The sequence below is a fragment of the Arctopsyche grandis genome, chromosome 11 (genome assembly GCF_051622035.1).
Source record: "Arctopsyche grandis isolate Sample6627 chromosome 11, ASM5162203v2, whole genome shotgun sequence".
Taxonomy (NCBI): Eukaryota; Metazoa; Arthropoda; class Insecta; order Trichoptera; family Hydropsychidae; genus Arctopsyche; species Arctopsyche grandis.
In genome coordinates, this window is record NC_135365.1 from 17,886,067 (window position 1) to 17,910,815 (window position 24,749).

The 24,749-nt window shown below is 38.0% G+C and overlaps 4 protein-coding genes across 7 annotated transcripts in view; 2 read left to right on the forward strand and 2 right to left on the reverse strand.

The window, feature by feature from the left end:
- Positions 1–1,225: 1,225 nt before the first annotated feature.
- LOC143918742 (RNA transcription, translation and transport factor protein) lies at positions 1,226–2,365 on the forward strand. Its single transcript, XM_077440772.1, has 4 exons — positions 1,226–1,372; positions 1,448–1,672; positions 1,748–1,840; positions 1,918–2,365. The coding sequence occupies exons 1-4, from the start codon at positions 1,312–1,314 to the stop codon at positions 2,214–2,216; spliced, it is 678 nt and encodes a 225-aa protein (XP_077296898.1). The 5' UTR covers positions 1,226–1,311; the 3' UTR covers positions 2,217–2,365.
- A 3,140-nt stretch (positions 2,366–5,505) lies between these two features.
- Positions 5,506–13,815, reverse strand: LOC143918746 (uncharacterized). 4 transcript variants are annotated; one of them, XR_013261152.1, is made up of 4 exons: positions 7,033–7,268; positions 6,420–6,951; positions 5,798–5,957; positions 5,506–5,720 (listed from the first exon to the last, which is right to left on the reverse strand). XR_013261152.1 is itself a non-coding variant. In XM_077440780.1 (3 exons), exons 2-3 carry the CDS (start codon positions 5,949–5,951, stop codon positions 5,662–5,664), a joined length of 213 nt encoding a protein of 70 aa, XP_077296906.1. In that variant the 5' UTR covers positions 5,952–5,957; positions 13,681–13,815; the 3' UTR covers positions 5,608–5,661. The 4 variants fall into 4 exon arrangements, 1 of the variants encoding a protein (XP_077296906.1); XR_013261151.1 differs by having other exon boundaries at positions 7,021–7,096; XR_013261150.1 differs by having other exon boundaries at positions 6,420–7,043.
- On the reverse strand, positions 7,215–11,530 carry LOC143918743 (uncharacterized). The gene is made up of 3 exons (XM_077440773.1): positions 11,246–11,530; positions 8,903–9,056; positions 7,215–8,817 (listed from the first exon to the last, which is right to left on the reverse strand). The coding sequence occupies exon 3, from the start codon at positions 8,149–8,151 to the stop codon at positions 7,504–7,506; it is 648 nt and encodes a 215-aa protein (XP_077296899.1). The 5' UTR covers positions 8,152–8,817; positions 8,903–9,056; positions 11,246–11,530; the 3' UTR covers positions 7,215–7,503.
- Positions 11,430–24,749, forward strand: part of ome (dipeptidyl peptidase 4 omega) — a 69,551-nt gene continuing 56,231 nt past the window's right edge. The window contains exon 1 of the mRNA XM_077440759.1: positions 11,430–11,833. The gene's annotated coding sequence lies outside the window, so the exon portion shown is untranslated. The remainder of the gene's footprint in view (positions 11,834–24,749) is intronic.

A 24,749-nucleotide genomic window follows, 5' to 3' on the forward strand; every position in this document is an offset into this window, starting at 1 on the left:
AAATATGTTAAAGAATTTTATAGGAATAAATTTAGATATTATTAATAAACATATAATAATAATAATAATAAACATATTATTGTATATAAACTAGCAAAGAGGTTGTTCTCGTTTTTATTATATTACATATGTATATCTACATAAAAATTAAGATTTCCGATTAAAGAATACAATATTATAAAGAAAAAGCTTCTAAAACCTTAACGAGGATAATCCGAAAATTCACTTATTATTTTAATATGTATAGTATTGTTGCGTAGGGGTGGATGGAGGATCCAAGTAAAAGGCCTTAGTCGTTTCACGGCGTTTATTGATGATTAAGGAGATACACGCACTGGCAGTGCTCAGTCCAGAATGACATGATATCGCCGACGTACCGCCTTATAAAGGGTAGATCTCTCAGGACGTCTAATCTGTTAACCTGTTGTATAGTCACGTATTCGGATATGTATTTCCACGACATTGGGTCTCCCCGTACCGATTCTGAGAAAGGACTAATAACGATTATTGTTTAGCCTAAATGCACTTAGAGTCCAGATATAATCCTGGAAGTAAGTGCAAGCACTTAGTTAATCCGATAACAGATATCCGTTGGTCTAAGTGCAAGCACTTAGTTAATCCGTTAACAGATAACCCTTGAACGGTCACATAGTCTCTGGGATTCTATTCGCTTAATCCGCGGCGTACGTAACAGTATTTACATTATCAGTTAAAATTGATGTTAATGTAGAAAATGTCATAAATAAATCCTTTAAATTTACAATAATAAATTATTGTACATTTAAAGGGTATTACATACATTAAACTAAAATTATTTTCAATAGAACATAAAAATGAATAAAACTTTAAATTTATTTCATTACTCCTCTATTAAAAAATCTAATTACATACCTCCTTTATTTCTTTTTGCACTATGTGCAATTTTATTGATAACATTTTCTACATTTACATCAATATTACGATGTATATTTTATGTTAATCCCGTTAAACGACCTTGTGACAGACTGTTTCTCAAATAAGTTTTTAAGTCTTTTCAAAGTTGAAAAATTTCTTTCAGCTGAAGCTACGCTAACTGATAATGTAAATGTTACACCGAATCCGTAAAATTGCCTATTGCGTAAGATTTTGAGATATAATTGATAGTTTTAGTAACAGGTTTGCATTAATCTCACGTAACTGGTTGTGGTTATCCTTGTGGGTTGCCATATAAAACACAAAGATCTACAAGTTTTTTTTAGTGTAGAAACACTAATCGACCTGCGTTTGACGTTTGGCGGCGTGTAACCCTACGATCAGCATACAGTTTCCAAAATGCTGAAAAGGAAGTTAATCGCTTTGGACCATCCCAATCCAGAGGAATTTGAACCTAGTGGTCAGTTCTCAATTTGGTGTAGTATTTCCCACTTGCGCAAAAACAATCTTTAAGTATACATTCTATATATTTTAGATGAATCTGAGTTCCGCAGTTGTATTATATGGTTGGAAGATCAAAAGATAAGACATTATAAAGTCGAAGATAGGCTCCATTTGAGGAATCTCTCTGATCCTGACTGGAACAAAACATTCCAAGTATACCAACGTGAACTAGCCAGCCCTGTTATAAATGGATCACTAATTGACCAACTGACGTGGTTAGCGTCATTCGCTATACGATTGGAATATAGTGATAATGGTAAGTGCAAAACGATGCTTTGATAAAACTCATTACAGAAAGATTATTAATGTTTCAATTTAATGTTATATTCAGCCGAAAAGTACAATACGGAAATAGCTAAGAAGATGGAAAAGAAATCGATAGCCCCGAATGTCATTTCAACAAATCCTCTTGACAATTTAGATTGTAAGTACACGATTGGTTTGGTCTACTTCTCTTAATATTTCAATACTTATAATTTTGTGTTTGATATTTGTTTTTAGTTTCGAGTGGAGCGTTTAATAATGGTGTGACAAAAGTGGCAACGTTGGGCTGTGTAGGTCCTCATCCAGATCCTCGCGTCCGTCTCAGCGCCTTGGCGGCAATACTGAAACATTCCCCGCACCCTCATCCTGTAAACCAAAACACTGAAACAGCAGAGACTCCTGACGACGTTTTAGATTTACTGTTCATATCGGAATTGAGAACTCTGCAAACGTCCATCAATGAAGCTTTGGTGGCAGTTCAAAAAATAACTGCGAATCCTAAAACCGATACGAAACTGGGAAAAGTTGGATTTTAATACACACAATCGATAATCCGAATCAGACAAAGTCTTAGTTTCGAACTTTATTTTTATATGTAATATATATTTATTAGAAATTCAATATTCATTATTATAGTAAAACGCTTTTCTCATGCAATAATTTAAAATAAAAACTTTTTTCACATGCATTCTTTATTAATGATTTTCTTAATGTAATAACATTTCAATACAATAAATTCAACATATTAAATCAACAGCACGTACATTGACCGTTTTCTTGCGGTTTTTTTGAGTCTCACTATTTTAGTTGTCAAAAAATAGGTGGAAATTGATCACAATGAACATAGCCATATAGCGAAATTATGGGTGCACCTCATGGGATCGAATTAGAAATGCACGAAAAACCAAATATCGGAAGGCAAAGATCGAAAATCGAAAGATCTGAAGTCGAAAGATAAAAAAAAAGGTGCATGGTAAACGGTACATACTCACTTTATTTGCGCGAGCAGGACACAGCAGGAACAAGAGGAACAGGCTTTTCCTCCCGTATTCTGCGCGCGCACATTAATCTTTGCCTTCCGATATTTGGTTTTTCGTGCATTTCTAATTCGATCCCATGAGGTAGACCCCGAAATTACGTACGTTATTTATAAAAATATCTCTCATGGCAGAGGGTAATCGGAATTCTCACATCTTCATAGTTTGTGAATTGCTTGAATTCTTATTCTAATTTTTTTCTCAAAACTTAATATTATAAAGTTTACACATTTTCACTTCGCTATTAGATTAAATAAAGTAAATAATGAATTTGATATATCTGGGCAAAAAGCCTCAACATATTATCAATGGAGAAGAAAGGCCTCAATGTGGTATTTGTTTTAAACGGATTATTCTGCAAAAAGCGATCTCGGGCAAGTCACTAAAATCTCGATCACGGAACATCTGGCACTCGAGTTCTCGTTAGTACAATATTTCGCGTGGGTGGCTTTCGATTGATGGAGTTTTTGGGTTATTTGTATCAGAGGGAACCGTTATTTGTATCAGTTTTATCAGATGATTTTATGAAATCAGCGAATTTGAAGCAACATTTGCTGTATATACATCTAAAACGCAAGAACAAGGACAAAAGCTTTTTTGAACGTCATGGGAATCCAACGGAGGATTACCAAGAAAAAAATAGAAAATATTATTGAAACTTCTTATGAAATAGCGGGTTTGGTGCAAACGAACGACAAGCGCCAGACAGACTGAACCACAGATTAACTGGATGGCTGCTTTAAACGCAATTCTCGATTTCACAAATGATCGATTGCACATCAGATGACGAGTAATCTTTCGATATGCACAGATGCAATTATTAAAATTGAGTTGGATCTTTCTAGCGAGTTTATTAAGGCAAAATTCGGAACTAAAGTATCAGAAGCACAGAACGTATACAGGGTAGATATGTCGGGACTTTGGGTAGATTTCGCTTAGTGTAAGTGGGAGCAGTGCGCACGCATAAGGTACACGTGTCGTTAATCTGTGGTTCAGTCTGTCTGGCGCTTGTCGATCGTTTGCACCGCATAGGAAATAGCACTAGATAGAAAAGCAGAAAAAACACATACAATTTTGGAAATCCCGTGATCTCGAAATGGTGGAAAATGGATTGGAGAAAAACAAATGGGGAATTATAATCTGAACAATGGTGAAAATGGGAATGGAGCAAAAAATGCTGGGAGCCCGTCTTAAGGAATAAACTGCTTAAGAGCCAATTTTTTTCATAGATAAATTAACAAATAATAAAATATCAAGAGATCACTCAAAAACCTTTAAAGCGCCTATAGACAGGTTGTATTGGTTGAGGATTGAATGTTTTTGAAATGTAAAGCATGTAATTTAAAATTCTATTTTCTATTTTAAATTATAAAGAAGACATTTCTCCAGTAATATCAAATAATTTTTAAGTAATAAATACATAAACAATATACAAATGTATGTAAATCGGCTAGATGTTCATTATAATAATACTTTGCCATGTTTTAAAATATATAAATAAAACAAAATGTATTTAAAATAATAATAAATTAAATAAATTAATTAAAGATCGTTTGAGCAGTTACCTTGGATGGCAAATACCGAACGAACAAGCAGGGTTTGTAAAAGGCAAAGGGACGAGGGAACAAATACTGAATATACGTCAACTCATTGAAAAATGTCGGGAGTTTCAAACTCCAGCCGTTCTTTGTTTTATAGACTATAAAAAAGCTTTTGACTTTGTGAACTGGGACTATCTGTGGAAAGTTCTACTGGACATGGGAGTCCCCATGCATCTTGTAAAGATAATACATAACTTGTATAATGATAACAATGCAGTAGTTCGAATCAATTCGCTAAACTCGACAAATTTTCGAGTACAACGTGGAGTAAGGCAAGGGTGTATATTATCTCCAGACCTATTTAATATATATGGAGAGTATATAATGCGTAGAGCACTGGATGGTTGGAAGGGTGGAGTGTCCATTGGTGGAAAAAAACTATCCAATCTTCGGTATGCGGATGACACAACGCTCATAGCTAATAATCATGAAGAAATGGCCGAACTGATCCGTCGTGTTGAGACAGAGAGTAATGTGCTTGGCCTCCAGATAAACCGCCCCAAAACAAAAATTATGATAATTGACCGTCACCAACAGCTGCAAAACAACAACTCAGCTTTAAACGGTATAGATGTGGTTGATAATTTTGTCTATCTGGGGTCACTCATATCTAACAACGGCGGCAGCGAATTGGAAATACGGCGCCGGATTACATTAGCAAAATCGGCAATGTCACAACTAACGAAGATTTGGAAGAATAGAGCCATTACAACTGCTGTCAAAATCCGTCTCGTGAAGAGTCTCGTTTTTTCTGTCTGCCTTTATGGTGTCGAGACGTGGACCATGAAGGCGGCGGATAGACGGAGAATCGATGCCTTCGAGATGTGGTCCTGGAGACGGCTACTGCGCGTGCCTTGGACCGACAAACGCACGAATGTGTCTATTCTTGAAGAATTGAAAATCAAGGATAGATTGTCAACAATATGCCTGAAACGTATATTGCAGTTCTTCGGCCACATTGCACGAAGAGGTGAGGAGAGCCTGGAGCGGTTGGTTGTGGTTGGTAGCGTCGAAGGCAGAAGAGCCAGAGGCAGATCCCCCGCACGCTGGACTGACCAAGTATCTGCAGCGACGGGCGCTTCCACGGTAGCAAGTCTTCGCCTGGCCGAATTTAGAACTGAATGGAGGCAGCTGGTTGACCGCACATCATAGTCACGATCCTCAGTGATGAGGGAACCGACAGCAATATATTTAAAATAAAATATCACATGAATATACGTATATGTACATGCAAATAGTCAAGTTTGCCAAATATCTAAGTATTATAAAATAAAATATTCATTGAAAGATCTTGAAAAACCTAGACCTATACCACGTAACAAAAAAATGTCTAAAGGAGTATGCTATGTGTGTTTAAATGGTGGCAAATCGAATATTCTCGCCGCACCCAAGCCTGCGAAACCTGCAACAATATTTCGCCATTAGAATTTTACGACACATTTAGAACAATTTCAATATTATTAGGAATGGAAATATTACTAATGGACAAAGTGGCCAATATGCCTTTTCCAAGTGTGGCCGGATTCTTTTTTGAAAAGGTGGCAAGATAAGCTCCGATCCCTACTAGGCCACAACCGCTTACCATTCGACATCCCCAACAATCACGATCTCGACCCGTCACTACAGAAACCATGGTTCGCTGAAACACACAGGAAATAAATGATAAGATTTAAATCAATCAATTAAGGCACTGAGTAAGTTTTGTACTGGATGTACGACCAGTCTATGTAGCTGTAAAGATGACTATTAACATTCTTAGAAATGTTGTTTGCAATTTTAGCAAGAATACCGTATGTCCTTATAATGAAGAGATGTCTAGGAAAATCATGCCATAATCATACATGCAATTTTACATGTTGTATATCCTCATTGAGCTTTAAAATAACCAACTTCAACAAAAAACTAACTTTATGCATAGACGAATGAACTTTTTCCATGAAATAAAAATCATTTTTTTCATTCAAATTTAAATTGTTATGGCTAATTTTTAAAAACAAATCAAATTTAATAAACTTATCTATGAAAAATAACTTTACATTTTGGGTTTAAAAAAACAAAGTTGATTTTCTGTGTCGAGTTAATTATACGTTTATAAACCCACCTTAGTTTATAATAATTGATGCAATTTCAATCCAGTGTACAATCACTTGTGTTTTTGTGGTTATATTGACACGATGACGTTTACCGTAAAAATGAATAATATACGGCCATTGCCACTAACCCCTTTTGATTTTTTCAAATTAAAAAGCATAATTTAAATAAAATCGTTTACTCTGTTCGAGTAATAGTCGCTGTCGTAGAATATTTTTTATGTGTTCTTGCACTGTAGACCATGGAGCGGCAAGTTTTTGGGATAATTCCTCGATACTTTGACGAGGATCTGATTCCAATAAGGCTTCCAGTAGCTCATCGTCGAATTTCGAGGGTCGTCCTGATTTAGGGGCGTCCGTTAAGGTCCTATCACCAGATTTAAATCGTCGGAACCAAAACTGGCATTTGTTTGCTGTTATTACTGCTCCGTAAATTTCAATAATGGTTTTAGTTGTCTTGGTCGCACTCCAGCCTTGATCGAAAAAAAGTAGCATGCAATGCCGTATGTGTTGTTCGGTTGCTTCTGGCTTGTTCATTTTATCCTTAACAATATAAAAATATTTTTGGTGAAAAAAAAGCCGAGGAACAATACTATAGAAAAAAAAACTTACAAAGATGCTCACTTCACCGCGTTCGGGGACAAATTGATCTCAAACAAGTAACGTAAAAAAAATGGATTTCTTTCCGGTACCCCTAATATATAGCATGAAATTAACCTTTAATTAAATAGTGAGGCTATGAGAGGATGAGGTGCTCAGCTGTAGGAGTCACCAGTTATGGGGGTGAAATGAAATGACGGAATGTTGTATACACGAATATTTATTTTGACATACAGCTGCGAGTATTGAAGTCTTGAAATCTTGAACAAAATGCAAAAGCGAAAAATTAAGATACAAAAAAAAAAAATACAGCATTAAACACAATCATAAAAACTTAATAGTAATTAAAATTTAAAATAAGAAAAAATACAAATAAGGGAATGTCTTGCACCTGCAGCCTGTTCCGATAAATATAAAACTACAAATCCAAAACATCCCTGCGAGGCCCAAATGAAAGAGAGTAGATTAAGATTCCACTCAAACACCTCATTCAAATTAAGAAAGTAATGATGAGCGCAGGTTACCAGATAAATATGTTAAAATAATATCCGATAATCTTCGCTCACCGAGGTGGAAAATATCGCATTCAGGGACGGCAGCAACGATTTCATTGAGAAATCGAATAGCTCTTGGTATAGGAGCCATTCGAAAACGAATTGTGTGAGCAGGAGGTACAACCATCAAATGATGATATCTACCACGCACATAATTATTAGGTACATAAAGTCCCAACTGTTCCAGCAACAACGGGCATGACGTATTACCACGTAGTAGCTGGAGAACGAAACGAATTAACGAGAAGTTTCTCCGAAGTTCAAGGGAATTATACCCAAGCATGCCCAAAAGGAAAGGAGTAGGATAGAGATATGGGTAGTACCCATACTCTTTCTTATAAAGAAAACGAAGAATTGCTTTTTGCACTTTTTCGATAATAAGAGAGTAGTTTGCTTCATGCGGATTCCACACAATCGCATTATACTCTAGCTTACTTCTAACAAGCGAGTTGAAAAGCAAGCGAGTGGCTTTAGGCGTTATATTGTTGTCAAGTGACGATTGTCCACAGACAATCCTAAATAATTTTAGCATCAGTCGTATTCGATGCTTGGTGGTCAACGTATGTCCGATAAAAACTTCTCTGGGCATGGCCAACGGGAAAGTGCATCGTTAAAAATTGCACGATGCATTCAAAAATACACAATAGACAACATGGGATACATTTTTATTTTAAGTTTATACATTTTAAGTAAATTGATCATTTAAGTAACATATTATTCAATTAACATCGTATATGAAAGTTTTCATGAAAGCTTCTTGGCGACAGGTAGCATACGCATACGCGTACAATATTGCGTAGTTATGGAAACGGTACGCGTGTATTGAAACAAAAAATGTATTCGAAAGGGCGCTTCTATTATTAAAACATTTCTTTGATTCGGACATTCTGAAATAGGTTTGAAATCTGGTTGGAGCTTCCTTAAGCCGTGGTAAAAGTGTGTGGTATTCTCCTTCTTCATATCGTGACTTTGAAATAGTATGTAGCCATAATTTTTTGGTTTTTCTCGACTGTTCTTCTTCCTCGCATATCAAAGATACTATAATAGCGTCCGTTTCATCCATCTTGCTCCGAGGTACCGAACGAATGATTGACATAATTTACTGCGTAGTGTCGCATCGCTGTCGTTCAAGTACGGTGTATCTAATATTGTTGCACACTGCCGTGCCGTGTCGTGTCGTAGCAGTCGACGGACGCATAGTGCGGTCAGACCTTTTATCTCTGTTCTACTCCACCTAAATCTTCTGTCTCCATCTCTGAAAATGTTGACTCACTCGTTAAGCAAATTTGGTCATGCTGTCAACTACAAGTCAGTTACAGAAACTTTTAGTGAATCATTACCTCACTTATAGCTCATTATTATTATTCTACTTTAATTTCTCAGATTCAGAAGGATTACAGATCACCAGAAATGGTATGTCTTTCATGTAAAGACAATCTGAAATTGTCAACCGCTTTTGGAAACGTTTGTATTCAGAGTGATGAAACGGTGAAACTGAAATTAGATTGATTTGATTGCCAAAAGAAAATAAATTACACCAGACTATTTGGACGTCTGCAATTACATAACATGTTAAATATAAGTCATAAATGGATTTACATAAATCGAGCACTGTAAAATACTGATTCTGAAAAATCAATCTAAAATACTGATTTATGTACATTTAAAGGTAGTGTTTACATTGGTATTTGAATTTATTAATACAAATAATTCTAAGACATCTCAATGTCTTACAGACAGTATGTACATGTAAACGCATTTAATTGAAAAATATTAAATTAAAAATCGATGCAAATCGCGTATTATATATATGGTTGTCTGGAATTCGTTTAATTTCAGTATTAAATGTCGCAATTTTAATTGATAAATTCACTGGAAACACATACTAACCAAATCGTAATAAATGCGATCAAACGGTTGTTTCAATTATGACCGAAACTTTCAAATGATCTAAACTTTAAATAAATATGAATAAAATTTTAGTTATTATTACGAGTTTTATTTAATGCATTTATATGATATTATTCAACTGAGATTTATTTTCACTTTTTTATGATTCGATCTGGGCTACTGTTTTTAGGAAAAGTAACCACACACAGCTATCTAATTCACGAAAAATATTTTCATTTACCGGTAAATAACGGTTTACCGGTATAAGAAAAAAATATTTACCGTTTAACGGCTAATTACCGTAAATTGCAATCCCTTATTGCACCTTTCATAAATGTGGAGGACCTGGCCCCAAAACCAAAAATAATAATCAGTTAAACTACAAGTTTTATCAAAATACCACATTGATAACAATAACGAATTGAAGACTAATAGATATTTTATACATATGTACATATATAGTATGTACATACATATATATATAAAATAATCAATGTCAATCAGGCTGAAGAAGCTTATCGTGTTTGATGGGGCAAATAAAACAAGACAGATCACTAACACGCTGGACCTTGTCAGACCCTGAGTTCCTTATTAGGTTAAGAAATTTCATATTGCAATATTTTAAATAATAAAAAAGTTATTGTAATTCATTGACATTTTTATTCACGAATTTCATTAAAGATTTGTTTTGATATACATACATATGAGCCGTGTATTAGAGCCGATATTTGAAAGTGGCGGAAGTTCAATTTTCAGTTCCAAAAACACTATTTCTGTTTGACTTAATCCACAAATTACTATCACTTATTTTGATTCGATATGTCTAGATTCTCGGAAAAGCAGAATAAACGTATTACAGGTCACCAGTATTTTTAAATATTGTTAAACGTAAAATATTATATTTAGCGTTTTGCGAAATGAAGAATTTAATTTAAGGTCTTTAATAATATTGCTGTAAGTTTTGCAGTCCATTACATGACGTTGACAATTACTTTTGTCGTCTAAAAAATATAAATTTCCATTCATAAAAAATATATACGTATTACATAAATAAATTAATAATATCAACAACTCACGTATTTTATATTAAAAGTTTATTAATGTAAATATTTCAAAACTAGTGTTGTACCCGATGACATATCATCGCATCGCAAAAAAAAATTAAAAGAAATGTATTGTGCTCGATCCAGAACGCGGTCAAATTTTTTTCAAATACCTTTTAAATATATTTAATTTAATAGTTTAATATGAAAAATAATTGGTAAAAACTACTTACCAACCTATGTATATATAAGCAATATTAAACATCGATAGAAAAATTAATCAATTAATTAATTTCTTTAACATTAAACAATTAAATAAATAAATTAAAATAATTATAAAATAATTAAACAAATTTTCAATAGATGGCAGTAAATTATTTCGATCTATTTGCCTAAAGGAAACATTGGTATCGAACAGTATGTATATATAGAAGTTTTTTTCTTTTGTTATTATATTCGTATATACGTTTTGGCAGCGGCTTAGCTGTAACGCACATATCTATGTCGAATCGAAACTATTATAGTACGGCGAGCGTTATCTCAGACAAACAGACATACAGAATAGCGATATTATGCAATGATGATTCGAAAAACACCAATGTAACAAAAATTAGAAGTCAAATTCTATCGACCGCACGAACAATGTTGTATTCCTTGACCAAAATGCAATGCGAAATTGAAACGAAATGCAATTGGCCATCGCGGGTCGAATGGGGGGTCAATGCGATAGCATGTATTATATGTACATACATTTTACGTAAGTCTCGTGCTGGATCAGTTCGACTATGTATATCGTACTAATTTTTATTTTATCAACATAATAGACTTCACATGCCTACGAGCATGGATAATGACGAAGCAGCTGTACTGCTGTACCCATTCTTCTATTCTTCTCGCGAGTGCCACTCCATCTTCTTCACGACCGCGCTTACACAGTACGTGTGGTTTTATGAAGTAGTCACATTGTTTGTAGTGTCAATTATGTCCGGATGCCACCATCCAGCATGTTGTATCAGCGGATCCCCTCCTGGCACTGTCCAATTTGTGCCGGTGAAAGGTGAAGAGCGACTTGCTTCCTCTTGTACGTGTTGTTAGTTTAGTTCAGTTGAGCTGAGGCTAGTGTGCCGGCTGGTCGATACTACATATGTACATACATACATACCACCGGCTACAATAACGCCATTTACTTCGTCGTGGTCTTCTCTCGAGTACCAGTTTCGAGTTGACCAGACGACTGTTCCAGAATCGGTGCCGGAGCTCGAGCACACGCTGAACCACATACTGGATCCTGGTCCCACTTTCCAACCACTTCTTCCACTTCTTGACAATTTCTATCAGGTAACTGATTGAATTTGCGTGTTATTATAATATATATGTATATTGCACGAAGAATAAGTGTTCTTACGTTATCAATATTCAAATCGAACTTACATATCTACATATGTACATAGATTTTAACCCTTTGATCGGCGTTTTGCCCACAAGTTCATGGGCCTGAAAAACGCCAATAGGCGTTGTATTATGTGCATGTACAAAGTAAAAAAGAATACTACCCGCTGAAGCTTTTCCAGGTAGCATTGAAAAAAAAAATGCATTGAACATGGGTCGTGTAATCCGTGTCATTCATTTGTCAACGTTTATAAAGAATGCTTTACATCGGAATTTTTGAATTTATAACCATCGATGGAAATCCCTAGCTGTTGAGTATTTTAGACTGTGGCTTGGAATTTAGGTTGTGATCATTACATTTTAACAACAATGAAGAAGATGAAACTAGTTTTGGAAAAATGCATTCATTAATAGACTTCTTTTGCTTATTCTAAATTGTTGATATAAATATTAGAGTCTAAACACACCTTTACAAAACTCTAGGGTTTGTTTGAATTAGCTACAATTTTTATAAGTGCTTTCTATTGGATTTCTAAATAATTCTAGTTGGAAATGTTGGCGAAATTTCAGCGTGGTGGGCTTTCAATAGAAAAGACGTCAGCACTCGGAGGGTTAAGAAATTACTTCCGATACAAAAAAATGATACTTTAATTTTTGAAAGGATTTCTCTGCATTGAAGTCTATTTAATTTAATCTTCTCTTATATCTATACATGTTTACTAGCAGCATAATACGATTTTAATGTTGAATCATCAAAAAAAAAAGTTGTACTATTAAATTTCTTCAACTTTATTTTGATTTTATTAGTCTTTGCTCTTTGAACATGGAAGAGATGAGTTGTATACATACATATGTGCATACATAAGAATTTGACCAAATTTCAATAGTTTACATGCAGCCAGTTTTAAACCAATTAAATGTATTTAGAACTAGATCAATTTATATATAATAACCGAGTGTTACTTGACTAAACATCTGCCTGTGAATAGATCAGGCAGATTTATAATTGGGCTTACATCAGATACATATTTTCTCAAAAAGAAACCATTTTCAATTATATTTTGATTCTAAAATTGGGTTGCCATTTATTCCGGCTAGATAAGATACGAGTGTACTCGGATATAAGTCGCTAATTTGGTCACTTGAACGTTTCTCGTAACGTGGCAACGTCCGAGTAAAGTACGAGTAATGTCCGAGTGCACTCATATAGTATCAACTCGGTATTAGGAAAAAGCATATCAAACAATGCTTCACAGATTTTTGTTCTATTGACAGCTATTTTAAAATAATGGTTTTAAATTTGTTTTTGACATTATTATGTTTGGAAAGAAGGAAAATAAAAATCTCGCTAGAAAACGCATAAATATATTTGCTAAATATGTATGTATATATGTACATATTTCTATATATATCTAATGTCATAAGTCTTATAAGTCAATAAGTCAATTTTATGAGGATAATTTGTTAAAGGGTTCTTATGACGTATTCACTTGTCGTATTTAAATATGCACATACAGGTAAATATAGTATTCGTACATATGTACACATGTTTAATAAATTATTGTAATTGGTGATGATTTAATAGTGGAAAAGTGTATCATTCTCATATGTATTAATTTCCCGTTTTCACAAGTGCAAATAGATCTCACAAGCGAAATCAAACTCCACACATCCGAATTACTAACGGTAAAAGAACAACGATTTTCACGCAAAAACCCACCCTTGGAATCCCGCTGTGGTATCGATGAAATCGAACAATCTCCCAACGAACGCAAATAATGTGTAAAAATAATTACTTTATCCAAGTCTGGGTATCTGGTGCGAACGTATCGTCCATCTTTACAAACACAGATGTATTTTGTTGAACAAACAGTGAATCACAATCTAGCTAGGTCACGAATTCTTCGAATTGTGCACAAAAGAAACGATTTTCGTACATTCATTTTATGTATTATATATATGTACATATGTATGTCTATATGTATATACGACCAGCCCTGTCTGCATGGTCGTTGTGAATGCATTTCGAAATGCATTCTTATCTATTGGTGCACGATAACTTCGGGTAGCGTTGATAATACGAATCCAAAGAGATGAGAAAACAAATTTTTAATTAAACTGCATATTTTGCTTGTGATTTTGAATTAAAATTAGAAATTATACGCTGACACTTGATAAGAAGTTCATGGCCAATTTTTCGACAGTCTATTATTATAAAAATATGTGATAGATTATTAGATAAGCCATCTTGGATGAATTCAGTGGTGTAACTATGTACTATGACGCGGGAGTATGCGGTACATGCGAACTTTTGGGGTCGTGCTCCCCCCCCCCCCCGACAGGATTTCCAAATATTAATACATAAATATATTTTAAAGACTGAAAGCAGTCTTAAGTATGTATCAAATTAATCTCATAAATAGTCACGGTTTTTAGGTGATGGTCATATACTTATTTTTTGTTTATATTCCAAAATTAGAATATCTACGCTTGTGAGTCATCGAATGTTGTGATATGGATTCATTCTATATGTATAAAACAAATTCAATCGGTCAATCAAGAGTTGGTAAACTTGCAATATTAACTAGTAAACACGAAGAAGCTCAGAATTTGCCTTTACAAGATGTAATTGCAGAGTTTCTAAACATAAAGGCAAGGGCATTTAAATTTTTTAGGTTCATTTTTCAATTAAAAAAAAATAGGGGACCTCTTGTTAATTTTTGCATGCGGATAAAATTTTTCTACTTCCAGTGGATGAATTTAATAACAAATAAAAAGCTTATAAATATGTATGTAGAATTCAATTGGATCTTCATGCCATAAGGCAAGGTTTCTCAACCGGAAAATTTTAAGTTCTTTTGGAAGAATTTGAGATACAAAGTTATGGTGATTCACAATGAAGTAAGGTAGTTAAGCAAGGGATATGTTAGATATGTTCTTATTAGGTTTTGAGAGTTATTGTTTGAAATAAGAACATTTTTAATCGAGAGAAAGGGTAATAATGCGAATTATCTTCAAAACAAGGAATGGCTTTTAAAACAAGACATATTCGATCTATTAAACAAATGCTTTAATGACTTTAATGCACTTCATAAAGTTTGTAGTTTCTTATCATCACCTTTAAATATGAATGAAAATAGTATCCAAAGTATAGGAAAAACCATCGCCATGATTTTTTCAATGGATGTGAGATATAATTGAAATGTATTGAATAATTGACATACATAATTGAAATGTATTGAAATCATGTGAGACACAATCGGCATAATTGAAACGTTATTATTATTACAAGTCGATCGCCATGAAAATTTAGATGGAAATTAGCTCCCAGCCTTAAAAAGGTTGGAAGCCCTTGCCATGGGGGGGTCGACTGAATGTGCATAAACAGATAATAGCGGAGTCAACGGGATTGCTCGTTTTTATGCAAAATATGAGACTAAGGGCACACAAAGAAGTACGCGTTTTTTTTAACTAGCTTTGTACACGTAAAAAAACGCCAACATGCATAACATATACTATGGCACCCGAGCCAAAATCCTTGTATTGACATTGGATTGACAGTGATTCCCATATTTGAATAAATGTAGAAGAAACTTGTCGTAAAAAACCCTGCTGTGTGAGATAACTTTTTCACCATGGGAGGCCAAGAACGCACCCGTGTCGCTCAGTTCAGTGTACCGAATTGCGTTTATAGAATTTTACATTTCAATAAACAACTCCATCGAAGGCATGAGCATTTAATTTATTAAAATATTGAATGTAGGTGGGACAAGAATGTAAACATGTAGATGAATGGGTCTAATTGGTTCCGCCTAAAAAGGTCGCATGTATGTATGTACATATGTATGTAGCTTGCGCGGAAACGTTCACTTGTCGATTAGGGTCTAATTGTATCAATCTTGGCCGGAATTTGATATTGAGATTGAATTCGTATTTCGAAAATAAATTAGCGATGGGTCAACTTTGTATTTGAAATTTGATAAGAAGAAAACATTTGATATTCTGAGCGCGCAGTCTATTTGAAACGCTTTCACCATTGTGTAATGAATTTTTGTACAGTAGTCACGTTTGTTCTTTAACTTGCATTTTCATTGCAATATAAATTGTATTATGTAATTTTACACCGAGAGAGATATTCGCAAAATAAAACATAAACATACAATAATCAATAAAGACAAATTGGAATCATTTATTCATGAATATTGGCACCGTGGTGTGGTATTCATCCACACATTTCATTTTCTGTGTTTGAAATTTTAGGTCAACTTTTATAGTCGAATCATTGATGGTTGACATTTCGATTTGAAAGTGCAAAAATTACATCTACAGCGCAATCACATCGAATTCGGACGTGCATCGAATTGCCCAATTTATTTACAATGTATGTACATTGTGCAACAATCGCATCTTTGTGTACGTGATTTGTTATCAAATTGCACGAGACCTGTTCCATAACGTATTGTAACGTAGAGATTAGGTGAGTGGCGCTCGTGGACTGATGGTTCACGACCGCGGATCACCTGATCTCTCGTTCCCGCCAAAAAGGCCTCCACGAATGAATCAGCCCTATGCAACGGCCAAAGGCATCGTCTGACTCATCGACCAATGATTGTTGAGATATGTATGTATGTGTACTGTGTCCAGCGAGTATAAATATGGGGCGTTCTCGGCATGGAATTCATTCCAGCCCGGACCGCCGCCAAGAGAACACGAATAAACCGCTACTACCCATCTTCCTGCGTCTTTCTCCGATTCTGGAAACCCCCCCTTCACGTCCACGCAACACTGGTGTCAGTCAAGTGGAATCGGAGATGAGCAGAGCTACGAAGAAATAGAAATCGTCGGCGACCGAAGAGATCTGACGAAAGCTGAGCTATTTCGTACCATGGACAGAAATCAGCAAGAAAAATGCAATTCTCATTGCAAATAGCTTTAAGCATAACATTCGGTTGATGGGTTGTGGTGTAAGCCGCGATTCGCATTTTATGTGGTAACGCATTGCATTTGGCGGCATTCAAAGGCGAGAGAGGACCACCCAGCGAGCTTACATTGACGGGCAACCAGAAGAACTGAAAATGCGCAGAGCAACGAGGAAGCAGCAACCGCCGGAGATCGACGCAACGCCACTACGAAGTCAAACCCGAGAATTGGACGACAGACTTCGTGCCATGGAAAGGGAAATGGCGACACTACGAGCGGCGCAGAAAGAAGCTCCAGCAAAAGACGAATCGGTTAATATGCGGTTATCACCGCAGCATATCACTCATGAATCGGTCAATGAATTTGACCGTGGCACAGTATACCGGGAATTCCCGACATACGACGGGTCAGGTTCCTGGGAGGAATTTCTGGCGAGATTCCGATTCACAGCTCGACTTCAGGGAGCACGAAATCTGTCGACGAGGCTGTGTGCAGCGATGCGTGGCGCGGCCATGAACTACGTCTGCCGGCTTCCACAGGAGACGCAGGACGACTACCAGCTACTAATGGAGAAACTCACAACGCGCTACGGCAATCGGACTTCCGTATATCAACACTTCGAGAAGGCCATCGGAAGAAAATGGGATCCAGAACGAGGGGAAGAGTCACTAACGGCCCACATGGACAGCATCACGGAACACGTGGAATTGAGTTTCGCGGGTGTCGTCGCGCCCGAAGCTCTCGAACGCGTGATCGTTTGCATGTTCATAAACAGCATCATGCACTCAGAAGTCAAAGCAGCGGTGGCTAGACTAAGCCCAAGCACGAGTCTTCCGGAAGTCGTGAAAGTCGCTGAGGCGGTCTACGAGGCGACAAAATTCGCTCGCACCAGCAAAGACACGTCAGGCCGCATCCAGAATTGGCCGAAACTACAGCCATCACGACACGTGCCGCAGAAGCACGCTTTTCACAGTAGAAGGCCCACCCAAGACGCTTCACCGACAAAGTGGGGTTCTCAACCAAAAGATCCCAAAGATATCATCATCATCATCATTTACAGCCATTCGCCATCCACTGCTGGATGAAGGCCTCTCCAACACGCTTCCACTCGTCTCTGTTTTGCGCAACACTCATCCATCTCATTCCGCACATTTTCCTAATTTCGTTCACCCATCTTCCTTGCGGTCTTCCTTTTACTCTTTTGCCTTCTCTCGGGTACCATTCAAGCACTTCTTTTGTCCACCTTTCGTCCATCCTCCTAGCTACGTGACCCGCCCATTGCCATTTCAATCTCTTCACTCTATCCACTATGTCCACTACCCTTGTCATATTTCTCACCCACGTGTTCCGCTTCCTGTCTTTCCTCGTTATGCCAAGCATACAGCGTTCCATACTTCTTTGAGTGCATTGGATTTTATTTTGCATCTTGGCGTTCAGTGTCCAAGTTTCACATCCATACGTCATCACTGGCAAAACGCATTGATCAAAGATCCTTTTCTTCAGGCAGAGTGGCATTTTTGATTTAAAAACAGCATTCATCCGTCCAAATGCACTCCACCCCAATTTCATACGTCTCTTTATCTCTTCATTTTTACTACCAGACATGTCAATTATTTGACCTAAATATAAATAATTATTTACTACTTCTACTGGTTTATCATCTAAGGGGATGCTATCAGGCATGCAATAACTATTGAACATTAGTTTAGTCTTATCTACGTTAATTTTTAATCCTACTTTTCTACTTTCCCTGTCCAGCTGTGTTAGTCTGATAAGTAGGTCAGCTGAATCACGAGCTACTAAAACTATATCGTCTGCGAACCGAAGGTGACTCAAAAAGCGACCATTGATGCTTACTCCGGCTGTATCCCAATCCAATTTCCTGAAAACTCCCTCAAGCACCGCATTGAATAACTTGGGCGAGATTGTATCTCCTTGTCTTACTCCTTTTCCTATGCTAAATCTATCTGTACCTGAAAAAATTTTAACTGAAGCTGTGGCATTCTTATATATTGTAGCTAACAGTCCCACATAGGGTTCCGGCACTCCCTGTGTTTTTAGAGCGTTAAGTACTGCATTATGACTAACTGTATCGAAGGCTTTCTCATAATCGACGAAACCTAGGCACAGTGGCCGTTGATATTCGTTGGCGCGCTCGATTAGTTCGCCAACTACTTGGAGGTGGTCCATTGTGCTGAAATTTGCCCTAAACCCTGCCTGCTCTATAGGTTGGTTCTCGTCGAGGATATTCTTCAGCCTTTCTGTAATAACCTTCGTGAAGAGCTTGTAGACCGCTGAAAGTAGACTAATGGGTCGGTAGTTCTTGATATCGCTTTTGTCGCCTTTTTTGTGTATTAAAATGATAGTTGCGTTATTCCATCCTTCTGGTATAGCTTGGTTCTGGATGCATTTGCTGAAAAGCCTAGCTAAGATATTAATTAGGGGGGGGCCGCCACATTTTAGTAAGTCGATGGGAATATTATCTTCCCCTGGGGTTTTACCATTCTTTGCAGTTTTTAGCGCGGCCTCTACTTCGCTAGGCAATACTGCAGGAACCCTTTGGCCGTGTGTCGATTCCAGAGTGGGGAATTGGCCGTTGTCGTTCTCGTATAGTTTTGCATAGAACGTGTAAACTCTGTCTATGATTTCTTCTCTATTCCTAATTATTACTCCGCTCTCTGATCTGATTGCGATCATTTGGTTTTTGCCTAAGAAAAGATCCTGTTTGCACTTTTTCAGGCTACGGTTATTCTTAATGGTATTTTCTATTAGCTTGCTGTTAAAATCCCTGACATCCCTGACTATTCTCTTCTTAATTTCCTTATTTACTAGATTGTATTCTTGCTTATTATTATCCCTATCTAAATTCCTTTTATGCTTAATTAGGTTTTTTGTTTCCGCTGAAATTTTGCTTAATTTAATCTGTTTCCTGAAACCACCTAATTTCTTACCTGTTGAGGTTAGAACCGAACTAATTACAGTGTTCAATTCCTCGATGTCTGCTTCTGGGTTTAATTTCCCGTATCGATTTCCAAGTTCGAGTTCGAATTCCTTTTTCCTAGACCTTAGTTGAGCGAAATCTGGAGAGTTACTGCATCCTTTTATTAATTTCCTACGTTCGCAATTTATATTAATGGCCATCTTGGCACGGACTAATCTGTGATCGCTGCCTATATCTACTTTACTTAAAACACTAACGTCTTTAACGGAGTGCAGGGCATTTGTTAGGATGAAATCGATCTCGTTTCTGTCTCCTTTAGGACTCTCCCAAGTCCACTTATTGTTGGTGTTTTTCCTGAAAAATGAATTAGTGATGAAGAGCCTGTTGTGTTCTGCGAATTCTATGAGGCGATCGCCTCTGTCGTTTCTTTGGCCGGTACCAAAATTGCCTACTGCTCTTTCTGTGTTTGCCTTTTGTCCTATTTTTGCGTTAAAGTCGCCCATGATTATTTTAAAGTGGTGGCGGCTATTATCGTATGCGCCCTGTAGTTTTTCGTAGAAGTCTTCTATTTCCTCGTCTGGGTGGCTAGATGTGGGGGCGTACACTTGGAAGATTTGACAAGTGTACCTGCTCGAGATTCTTAATACTACATAGCATATACGTTCCGATATGTCGTTTATTTCTATAATATTTCTTTCTATTCTCTTATTGATAAGAAACCCTACTCCTCCTATTCTACCATTTGGTAGCCCTCTCCAGTAGAGACAGTTACCACTTTTTAGGATTATTTGGTTTTCCTGTTTTCGTCTTACTTCGCTAAGTCCTACTAAATCCCATTTGATACTTTCTAGTTCATTCTCTAATGCAAGCACACTTCCTTCACTCGATAACGTTCTTACATTGTACGTGGCTAAATACAGGTTTCTATTAGCTAAGCTATCATCCATCGTCACTCTTACCTTGTTGGAGGTTTGGATATTATTTTTCTCGCATTTATCCAAGATGTGTTGAGAAAAAGGCGGTACTTGAGAGAGATTTCCATTCAAGGAGTGAGTTCTTACCGCCATAAACTCTTCTCTGTGGTCAGCTTTGACATATAGTCATCCTAGGTATCACTTGGATCACTTATGAGTTATTACATGCCATTTAACAGGGTTACTTTGTAAGTGAAAGTAGTTAGTTATGATAATAATAGATTAGCAATTGTTATACTACTTTTTTACAGATCTTTATCGTGAGACGCCTCTTTGGAGACAACGGATTTATATATGTGAGTGCGGTTTGCAATTTAATATTTTAATAATAACTTTAGTAAAGTATATAAAATTACACGAATTACTTTAATATAATTTAAATATGAAAAAGAACTGATAGACAGTTGGGAAACACCGTTTCTGTTTGCTATTATTCTATTAAGTAAAGTTCGTTAAAGATTTTTGGCTGGAAGCAATTATGTGGAAGATTTATTGCTTCTGTGGGACCGACTTGGCTGGCGAAGGACCCTTTTTTTGTATTCAGGTAGGGAGATGTATCTCGTTTGACACCGATTTGACACAAAAATTAGCACAAAATTTTTCGAAATAACTGATATAAAACCGCTTTTTACGACCGATTTGCTGTTTATTTTTACACTTAAATTATACTAGGATGCAATTAGTAAAATAAGTGATTAGATGGTTAAGTTAAATTTCGTGCAATAGCCGGGTTTAAGCGAGTAATAGCGGGAGGAACGCAGAAGCACGTCCTCCTCACATGACACGAAAGACCGAACTCCCCCAAAGATATAAGATGCTGGAAATGTGGAAGTTTGGGGCATATAAGCAGGAATTGTCGAGAAACCACGGCACGTCGACTCAACGACTCGCGTGAAGACGATGAAAGATCCGAAGCCCCATTATCGGAAAACGAGCAGTGATCATCCAAGAACGGGATACGATGATCACCACGCCCAACACATTACCCGTGCTGTACTCGTTAAATTCAAAAGGGTCACCGAAAATCGACGGAGCGATTGGTGACATACCGTGTCAAATGGTTGTCGACACCGGCGCAGAGATTTCTGTTCTAAATTTAGAACTGTATCAACAACTCCCCAGAAACCGGTATAAAGTTCTGAACGACAAAAGGAGGAGAGCGAGACAGGCGTCTAAGTCTCCTTCTTACCTACATATCGTAAAATGGATCGAGGTCAAGATCAAGTTCATGAACCAAATAATCAAATGGAATTTCGCCGTGGCCGATATCCATGACGAAGTCCTGCTAGGAGTGGACTTCATGCGGAAAATCGGAGTTAACATATCGTTGGCTGAGTCTGGAGTGGAAGTCAAACTACGAAGAGTGAACGCATCAGTGGAAAACTTGACAATCACAAAGCTAGAGCAAACCTTGGCGGAATGTTTATCGTGTGAACAACGGCAGCAAGTACATAAAGTGTTACAAAGGAATGTAGTGGCATTTGCTCAGAACGAGGACGATCACGGCCGTACTACGAAAGCTGTACATTACATCGATGTGGGACAAGCCAAACCAATCAAGCAAGCACCGAGGAGGACACCATTAGCCAGAAAGCGAGAAGTCAGGCAGCTGATTGACGATCTTCTACGACGAGGTATAATAGAATCAGCTTCCGGTCCATGGGCATCTCCTATTGTGATGGTGAAGAAGAAAGATGGGTCTTCACGCCTCTGCATTGATTATCGACGTTTGAACGCGGTCACCAAGTTGGACTCGCACCCCATTCCTCGGATAGACGACACCCTAGATCGATTGGCTGGAGCACGGTACTTCAGCACGTTGGATTTGCAGAGTGGTTATTGGCAAGTACCTGTAGCCATGAAAGACCGTGAAAAGACAGCGTTTGCCACGGAATTTGGCCTGTTCCAATTCAAAGTCATGCCGTTTGGATTGTGTAATGCACCGGCAACGTTTGTACGGCTGATGGAGCAAGTTGTAGGAGACATGCAGGATCATGTATTGGTTTATTTGGACGACATAATCATACATAGCCACACCTTTGAGGAACACGTGGAACAACTGGAACAAGTTCTACAACGAATGCAGGCTGCTGGCCTGAAACTGAACGCCGAAAAGTGTCAATTGTTAAATCGAGAGGTTGACTTCCTGGGACACCGAGTATCACCAGAGGGAATTACAACCGACCCAAAGAAAATAGAGGCTGTGAAGAATTGGGACGTTCCACGCACAAAGACCCAAGTACGAAGCTTCGTAGGATTGTGTACTTACTACCGGCGCTTCGTACAAAACTTTGCGAAGATCGCAAAACCACTGCATGGGCTAACTGAAAAAGACAGAAAATTCGAGTGGACATCAGAGTGTCAGAAATCGTTCGAACAATTAAAGGAGGCACTGATAACGGCTCCCGTGATGACGCATCCACGACCTGACGACCAATTCATCCTCGATACGGATGCAAGCCAACACAGTATTGGAGCAGTACTATCCCAACGTCAGGAAGGGGAGGAACGAGTGATCGGATATTTCAGTCGCGCAATGAATAAGGCGGAACAAAATTATTGCGTGACCCGAAAGGAATTACTCGCCCTCGTGAAATCCATACAACACTTCCATCATTATTTGGCGGGTACACGTTTTACAATAAGAACCGATCACTCTGCATTGACATGGCTTAGCGGATTTAAGCACCCGGAAGGACAACTTGCCCGATGGTTGGAGATACTGGGCCAGTACAACCCAGATATAGTCCATCGGCCTGGAAGGAAACATGGAAACGCGGACGCGCTGTCACGAAGACCATGTAGAATAGATTGCCCGAAATGTTCGCGATTGGAAGAACGGGACCAAGAAGCGGAAGACCAAGATACCGGTGTTAAAATAGCTCTGGTGGGAATTCAGCCGGAAGTTATAAACAATGCCACCATTCAGAAAATTATTGATTGGAAACGAACCGGACAGCGACCATCGTGGGAAGCAGTATCCTTAGAAGAGCCGGAAGTAAAAGTTCTCTGGGCCCAGTGGGACTCTCTGGCGGTACAAGATGACAAACTGTACCGTAACTGGGAAAGTACAACCGGAAGTCGACAAATACGACAATTGGTCGTACCAAAAGAACGCGCGACGGACCTTCTAAGGGAATTCCATAGCTCATCAACTGGGGGACATTTTGGTGTGAATAAAACACTGAAGAACATACGCCAGCGATACTATTGGCCGACGTGTCGAATCGACGTAATTCGCTGGTGTGAAAATTGTGCGGTATGCGCAGCCCATAATGGACCACAACGGAAAAACAGAGGAGCACTACGGCAGTACATTTCCGGGGCACCTTTAGAACGAATGGCGGTCGATATCCTTGGACCATTACCAACAACAGAGCGAGGAAATCGCTATGTTCTCGTCGCTATGGACTACTTTACCAAGTGGCCAGAGGCGATCCCCATACCTAATCAAGAGGCAGAGACGGTGGCCGAAGTGCTGGTAAACCAAGTTTTCACACGACTGGGTGTGCCCAACGAACTGCACTCGGACCAAGGGCGTAATTTTGAATCGAAATTATTCCGGCAAGCACTGCAACTCATGGGGATCCGCAAAACAAGGACTACTCCATATAGGCCACAGTCGGATGGCATGGTGGAGCGGCTAAATCGAACACTACTGGCTCACCTAACAAAATTCGTGGCAAACCGACAGAAAGACTGGGACAAGTTAGTCCCACACTTTCTGATGGCGTATCGAGCCGCACAGCACGATGCCACCGGAACATCACCAGCAGCACTGCTTTATGGACGAGAGCTGCGGATGCCTGCAGACCTCTTGTATGGAGGGCCCCCACCCGACAATGGACCAAGGGACCCACACCAGTACACTACACAACTAGTCGAACAAATGGCGGAAGTCCATCGATTCGCTCGCACCCACTTGAAAATGCAGCACGACCGAATGAAGGCGCGATACGACATTCGCGCATCGGAATCCCGGTACGAGGAAGGCGAACGAGTGTGGCTATATAATCCGGCCAGACACGTG

What these genes read in the sequence shown, in the direction of transcription:
- LOC143918743 (XM_077440773.1), bottom strand. Translation starts at nt 8,151, where the DNA reads ATGCCCAGAGAAGTTTTTATCGGACATACGTTGACCACCAAGCATCGA.
- LOC143918742 (XM_077440772.1), top strand. Translation starts at nt 1,312, where the DNA reads ATGCTGAAAAGGAAGTTAATCGCTTTGGACCATCCCAATCCAGAGGAA. An exon ending in ATTGGAATATAGTGATAATG is followed by an intron (nt 1,673 to 1,747) that starts GTAAGTGCAAAA and finishes TGTTATATTCAG; the next exon opens with CCGAAAAGTACAATACGGAA. An exon ending in TCCTCTTGACAATTTAGATT is followed by an intron (nt 1,841 to 1,917) that starts GTAAGTACACGA and finishes ATTTGTTTTTAG; the next exon opens with TTTCGAGTGGAGCGTTTAAT.
- LOC143918746 (XM_077440780.1), bottom strand. Translation starts at nt 5,951, where the DNA reads ATGGTTTCTGTAGTGACGGGTCGAGATCGTGATTGTTGGGGATGTCGA. An exon ending in ATTGGCCACTTTGTCCATTA is followed by an intron (nt 5,721 to 5,797) that starts GTAATATTTCCA and finishes ATATTGTTGCAG; the next exon opens with GTTTCGCAGGCTTGGGTGCG.